Raw genomic sequence first — 7,333 nt, forward strand, 5'->3', positions numbered from 1 at the left:
AAACTGTGCAGCTCTGCAACTGCATCCTGGCCCATCCTCACTCTTCTGCCCCCAACCCTCACCTCCTTGTACCCCCAATATGTTTTTCCCAATAAGAAAAAATTTAAAAAAAAAGAAAAAGAAAAAAAGAGGCACTATTGGGAGCACAGGCATTAGAATCTAACAGGCCCGTATCTGAATACTGATTACCATTATTGTTTGTTACCCAAACTATCTGTGCCTCAGTGCCCTCACTTGTAAAATGGAAATATGATACCCACACCTGTGGGGTTACTGTGAGAAAAAAGAGCACATATACAAATATAATTGCTGAAACAGTAATTACTGACAGACTCAATACTAACAAATGGTAACACTTATGCTTATTAAATTGTCTTACTAGAACAGCCATCTATGACACATTTAGTCTCTATTTGCCTGGAGCAATAGAAGAAGGAAAAGTCAAGAATAAAAGGAGAGTGGAAGATGTGTGGTTAATGGACTTCCATGTCAGGAGACTAGAAGAACTAGAAGATGCCCAGCTACCATTACAGAACATGAAGAAGATGGTTACACAACTTGAGGAATTTAATCAGTGTCACTGAATTAGACATGTGGAAACTATTGAACTGGTTGGTGTATGCTTAGCTGTGCATTATTTTTTTAATTTTTATTTTTATTAATTTTCATGAAAATATACAGAGACTTTGGATTTCTATTCATTCGTTGTTACACTTTTCTGCCTGCCCAACCTCCCCCTGGTTCACTCTCCTCTTTGAAAAGTAAAAAAAAAATTCTTTCATTGTTATATAATCCCTCCCAAGTCCACTCCACTATGCAGCCTTCATTCTGGACTCTTGTCATGACAATAATATCTAATCATATATCCCTTTTAAACAGTTCTCTCCCTCATTTGTTTCAATGCAGTATACATAATTTATCCCATCTTTCTCAGTCTCCCCCAAGCCCCGATGTCAGTCCTGTTTCACAACAGTGGCACCATGCAGTATTCGTCCTTTTGTGACTGAGATATTTCACTCAGCATAATGTCCTCCAGAGTCACCCATTTTGAATAATATTGCATGAGTTCCTTGTTTTTCAATGCAGTGTAGTATTCCATTGTGTGAATACACCACAGCTTCTCTATCCGTTCATTTGTTGATGGGCGTTTAGTTGTTCTCAACTCTTTGGTATTGTGAACAAAGCCATGATAAACATAGGAATGCATATATCTGCTTGGGTGGTGGTTACGGTTTTTTGGGGACATATTCCCAGTAATGGAATTGCTGGGTGAAATAGTATTTCTATTTGCAACTTTTTGAGAAAGCACCATACTACCTTCCATAGTTGGTTGCACCATTTTACACTCCCACCAGCAGTGAATAAGGGTTTCAGTTTCTCCACAACCTAGCCAGCATTTGTTGTTTGCTTTTTGTTAAATTTTGCTATTCTTACTGAGGTTAGATGATATCTCATAGTTGTTTTGATGCTGTGCATATTTTCAACAAAAGAAACTGTCTGGCTGTTTATTCACATTGTTTGGCCTAAGGACCAGCTAGCTGGTGATAAGGCCTGGTGCTATAGATGCAGACTGACAGCATGTAGCCAAAGCTTACAATACTACCCCACAATTCTAAAGGAAGAATTTGTTTTATAACAATAATCAGAATTGGTTAAAAAAGATCTATGTCCAAGGGCATTCAAAACATTCCTCATATTGGCAAAATAATACTATCACGTAATGACTATTTAAGAGTGAATTGATTAGGTGAAACATGATGTATATCCATATGAGGAAATATTATCATGCAAGCTTTAAAAATACAATCCTTTTTGACTCAGGTATAGCAATCAATAAAACATATCCTTCTTATACAGCAAAAAAAAACACAACACAACCCTTTTGCATGATACAGAAAAATGTTAAGTTTTTGCTGAATAAAAAAAACCCACAAAACTATTTACAATGTGTGTATAAGGTTATAGGAAACTCTGATGACCTAGTAGGTGAGCTGTCAGCCCAAAGGCAGTGGTTTGAATCCACCAGCTGCTCTTTGGGAGAGAGATGGGCATTATCCTGACATATGATTTACAGCGTCTGAAAACACACTGGAGGGTCAGATATGAGTCGGTTCCAACTCAATGGCAATGAAAGAGAAACAAAGGTTATATAATTTTTTTTAAGATTAAAAATTCTTTAAACTTTAATAAAGGTTTTCTTTCAGTAAGAGTCAATAATTAACTGCTTTTTTCCATATTAGTACAATTCTATTTAATATTTGTGCACAATCAACATTTATCACATTCTATTTTTCACATCTAATTAAACTGTATGCACATCCATTAAAGTTATAAAATGAGAGAGGCGAAAAACTATATGGTCTGGAGCTGTTCCTGCTTCCCATGGGGCTTAGTGCTCTGTTTCTAACAGAAGGAACTGAAAAGGATGACTGCCTCTCTCACTAAGATCCTGCTCAACTTGGAACTTTCGATGAACTACAGAAAATGCCATGCTTTGCTAAACTCTCTAAAGAACTGGACCAAAAGCTACTTAATACTATCTTTCAGACAACACATGATTTCAGCATAGCAGGTGTGCTTCTGTGAGCACAGTGGATTCTCATCAAAATCTGTGAGGAGAGTTACCTGCTGGATTCCAGCAAAATCTTTACTCAACTCTTCCAGTTGGTTGGCTATCTTCTCCACAGCTTTTTCCAAAATTCTCAACTTCTTTAATTCAACCTCTTCCGCTGATCTGTCCTAAAATAGTTAAGAGCAAATTGGAAGTCAATAAACACCAAGAACATCAGCTACTATCAGGGAAAAATGTGATCACTATTGGGCTGGTATACTTTCCTAGAAAGAATAGTCTCAACTGCAGCTGTTTAAAAAAACTCTAAAGGTTAGACATTAAGGTTTTCTATCTACCAGAAAGGAAGTGTCAGGTTAACATGTTGGTGAGAGCCCTTGAAGCTTGGGTTCAGAGAACAGAGACGATCTAGGCACCAGATTTAGCCTTAGCCTATAACCACAGTGAAGTGTGGAGGGGAAACAAATTACAGTGAACACCTGTGAGAAGTCCAGGATAGCAAGAAAGGTCATTTCTTCTAAAAGAAATTTCAAAATGTCTCTTTCCAAACAAGCTCTCCCATATAATACAAAGATAATAATGAATACTCAGGCACTACCTATATGCCAGGTACCTTCCTAACCACTTTACCTATATCATTTAACTTCACAACTTTATGAGAGAAGTACTGTTTTGTTTTGTTTTTTAAATTAATTTTAATGAACATTTACAGAGACTTTGGATTTCCATTCACTCATTATTGCATTTTTCTCCCGGCCCACCTCTCCTTCCTAATTCACTCTTCTCTTTGAAAAGTAAAAGAAAAATTCCTTGTTATACAATCCCTCCCCCCAAGTGCACTCCACTATTCAGCCTTCATTTTAAACTCTTGTCATGATAATACAACATAATCATATAATCGCTTTTAGACAATTCAAGAGAGAAACTCTTAATATCAAGTAGACATGTTCAATCTTTTGTTATTGTCTCACAAATCTCTGAAGCACTGTTGAAGTTTTCCAGAAAATTTTCTGTTATAAATAAATTTTATTGTTCTGTTTTCAGATTCATTGATTCTACTCTTTGTCATTTCCACTGTGTTACTAACCCCATCTAGCAAGTTTGGATTTTGTTTTAAATTTCTATTATTATTACTATATTACTCAGGTGGACAATACACACTGTTTTCTTTTTTTATATAACTTCTGTTTACTGAGATTTGTGTTTTTATTTGTTTTAGAAAATACGAATTACTTAGCTCTTATTTTTTAAGATTATTTATAAATAATGAAACTTACAGATAGCCCAAATTTACAATGAAATTAATTAGTGTTTGACAGATTTGAACTAATGTTTGTTTCAAAGCAAGGCAAATTACTTAACACATTTTTTGGCCTTTGTTTACATATTCAATCCAAGGTATATAGATATACTTTTGGACAGCCTGGTAGAAATTGTCAAATGACCGGAATCCTTTTCTAGGTGACCAAAGCAACATATAAACTGAAAACAAACCCACTACCCTCAAGTCCATTTTATCTTAATTGGCACATTTAGTCCATTTACATTAAATGTGATTATTGTCATGCCAAGTCTCGCTTTTGCCATTTTGCTCTTTTCTATTGTTTCTGGTTACTATGGTCCATCCATTTTCCTTTGGCATCTCCATGAGAGGGACTTCCCTTAAAATTTCTTGTAGGTGTAGTTCTGGTTTTCTTTTCACAAATTCCTTAAGTTCCTTCTTTTCTGTAAAAGATCTAATTTCTCCTTCATATTTGATGGAAAGCTTTGTTGGGTATAAGATACTTGCCTGGTAATTAGTTTCTTTCAGCTTTTTGCATATGTCATCCCATTGTCTTCTAAGCTCACACGGTTTCTGCTAATTAATCAGAAATCAATCTGTTTCCTTTTTGTAGGTGACTCTTTGTTTTTCTCATGCTACTTTTAGTATTCTATCCTTATCTTTTCATTTGGAAAGTTTGACTATGATCTTGATGTTTTTGAGAAGTACTGTTTTTAGATGATGAAATGAGGCTTTAAGTTATAAAGTAACTCATGGTCTCACAGTCCAAAAGAGATGGAGCTGAGGCTTGAACTCAGATTTGCCTCTGGTAAGGAATTGCACTGCCAACATAAAGGTATGTGGTTTGAATCTACTGGCTGCTCTGTAGGAAATGGGCAGTCTCTTCCTGTGCAATTTACCGTCTCTGAAGACCCACCGGAGGGTTAGTAGTTATAGGTCAGTTTCAAATCACTGGTACTTAACAACAACCTTCAAAAAGACAAAAAATCTTCACCACTGGACCAATAGATAACATCATGATAGATGGAGAAAGGACTAAAATTGTCAACAGTTTCATCTAACTTGGACCCACAATCAATACCCTTGGCATTAAGGTACCAATCAATCAAGTCAAGAAATAAAAGTATGTACTGCTTTGGGAAAGAACCTCTAAAGTACTAAGGAACAATGATATCAGTCTGAAGACTAAGGTGTAAAATCCTCCCCAGTTATAGAAGAAGAGATCTTCCCTACTCCAATGAAGAGGCAGGGAAATATAGGACATGCTTCAGGACAGTAGCACCAGCCATGGCTGAACTGAAGAATTGACGTGATAGGAGTTTGGGGTAGGAGGGAATTCAACATTGGCAGGACTAAAACTTTGTTGGACAATTGGGTAGAGAGCCAATACTCGCAGGACTGAACACTGCTGGACAACTGGAGGCGGGAAGCCAATATTGGCAGAACCGAGAACTTGGGAAAGCCTCAAGGTTCGAGGCTGACGTACCTGCATGCACATTTTGGGAGTTGTGATTGTGTTTTATTATCAATCTGGATTACAAAGTTTTGATCATCCCCCAAAAAAAATTTTTGAGATGTGCCTGATTTAGACCATAGACTTTTCAATTACTCCCTATGCATCTGAACACTGGACAGTTACTAAGAGTAACAAAAGAACTGATAATGTAAGCTGTGGTGTTGGAGGAGAGTACTAAATACCCCATAGACTGCCAAAAGAACAAACAGGTATGTCTTAGAGAAGCTGCAGCCATTGTGCTCCTTAGAGGCAAGGACAGCAAAGCTTGTCTCACATACTTTGGGCATGTTGTTAGGAGAGGCTATTCTTTAGAAAGGGACATCATGCCTGAAAAGGTAGAGGGGCAGCAAAAGAGAGGAAGCCCCTCAACTAGATGGATTGACACAGTGCAGCAATGGGCTCTGTATATCAGAGATGATGAGGGGTCAGATCTGATGTTAATAAGGTGGCCATGAGTCCTAGTCAACTTGATGGCACCTAATAACAACCCTTGAGGAGCTCCAAGGGGCCTTATAGCTTCTTCAAATGGGTTCTGCTCATTGTCCATCACCACTCTGTGACCTTTAAGTAAAAAATTAAAAATATTTTTCCTTTTCTCACTTGATAATTGGTAACGAGTTTCCAGCTTTATTACGTTACTTCAAATTGTTCATTTTTCTTCAAGGCCAAATACTGAGTCGCACTCAATATATTGGTTGTTGTTAAGTCTGGACTAGGTTTTTTTTTAACTTCCACTTTGCTAATCTCTGCCCTCTCTCCACTCAGAATCAATTCAACATAAGAAGACATCATATAATCAACAATTTAACTCTGTCACAGTGCAGGATGGCCACACCCTTCTTTTATCACCTCAGTAGCTACTGACTTCAGATACTACCAAAGGGCCTCACTGAACTCTTGGCTGTTTTGCTTCCTTCAGTGTTTTAATCCAACCATTTCCTTCTACTCTAAGAAGGTCCCCCGTCCCCTATCCACCCCTTCCCACACCCCCCGCCCCGCCCCATGTTAGGAAGAAGGGCAGTTGGTTAAAGGGACAAATGCTCCTGATCTTGGACAGGGTGCTTTTTTTTTTTAAAGGTTTCTTTTAACAGAATAGTTGTTTGCAAATCCCACTCCAAGTGAGTAAGCCTTGTTGCAAGGTGCCATTTTTTAAATCAGACTGAGATTCTACCATTTTAGTTGGCATCACCACTCCTAATTCAGGCAATAGCCCTAACTTACAGAGCAAAAGCCCTAACCAACTGAAGCATCTGTGACAGGTATAAGAAAACAAAACTAGCAACCCTTTGGGGGAAAACACATTTGTTTTAAGGAGTTTCAGCAATGCAGACTGTGAATCCTCAAGTTGGCCTTTAGACATATAAAGGACCTCAGTCACTTGACTTTGAGGAATTCTGATAGAAAAAGTCAATGTACCTTTTTCCCAATTAGCATGACCCGACATCCATTTTGTATTCCAAGTGCTGACAAGGGCTGTTCCATATCCTTTAGAGATTTTCCTGAAAGAAGAAAGGTACACAGAGCTATAACAATCCACAATCCTGTTCATGAGTAAGAAGATAATAAACTGGCAAAACGTTTTTAGAAGTCGTCTTGCTTCAGTAATTTCACTTCCAAATATCATACATTTAACAAATAACTAGGTATGTGCCTATACTGTAACAGAATAGTTAATTACAGAATAGTATTTAACGTAACCATATTCATAATTCTGAGAAATTGGAAGTAGATCAAATATTCAGGAATAGGGGACTAGAATACATCCACACAAGACTGTGTAGGCAATAAAGCCTTTTTTTTTTCTGGTAACTTCATTGCCATGGTGAATGATGATCCAATACTAAATTAAAAAAATGCTCTACAGTGCCACCCAAAAGTAATAAAGGAGGTCAGAATTGCTTCCACTCTGGAAAGTTGGGCCACTTGAGTAGACAGTGTCACAGACGAGAGCCACAGATAGGCAAGG

The 7,333-nt window shown here is 37.4% G+C and overlaps 1 protein-coding gene across 1 annotated transcript in view; it reads right to left on the minus strand.

The window, feature by feature from the left end:
* The window catches only part of BAG1 (BCL2-associated athanogene), a 24,504-nt gene that overhangs the window by 4,623 nt on the left and 12,548 nt on the right, over positions 1–7,333 (minus strand). Inside the window, exons 4-5 of the mRNA XM_006898498.1 lie at positions 6,784–6,866; positions 2,626–2,739 (exon numbers count right to left, since the gene is read on the minus strand). Coding sequence (XP_006898560.1) covers positions 2,626–2,739; positions 6,784–6,866 — 197 coding nt within the window. The remainder of the gene's footprint in view (positions 1–2,625; positions 2,740–6,783; positions 6,867–7,333) is intronic.

The sequence above is a fragment of the Elephantulus edwardii genome, unplaced genomic scaffold (genome assembly GCF_000299155.1).
Source record: "Elephantulus edwardii isolate Elephantulus edwardi_28Jun2011 unplaced genomic scaffold, EleEdw1.0 scaffold00232, whole genome shotgun sequence".
Lineage (NCBI taxonomy): Eukaryota > Metazoa > Chordata > Mammalia > Macroscelidea > Macroscelididae > Elephantulus > Elephantulus edwardii.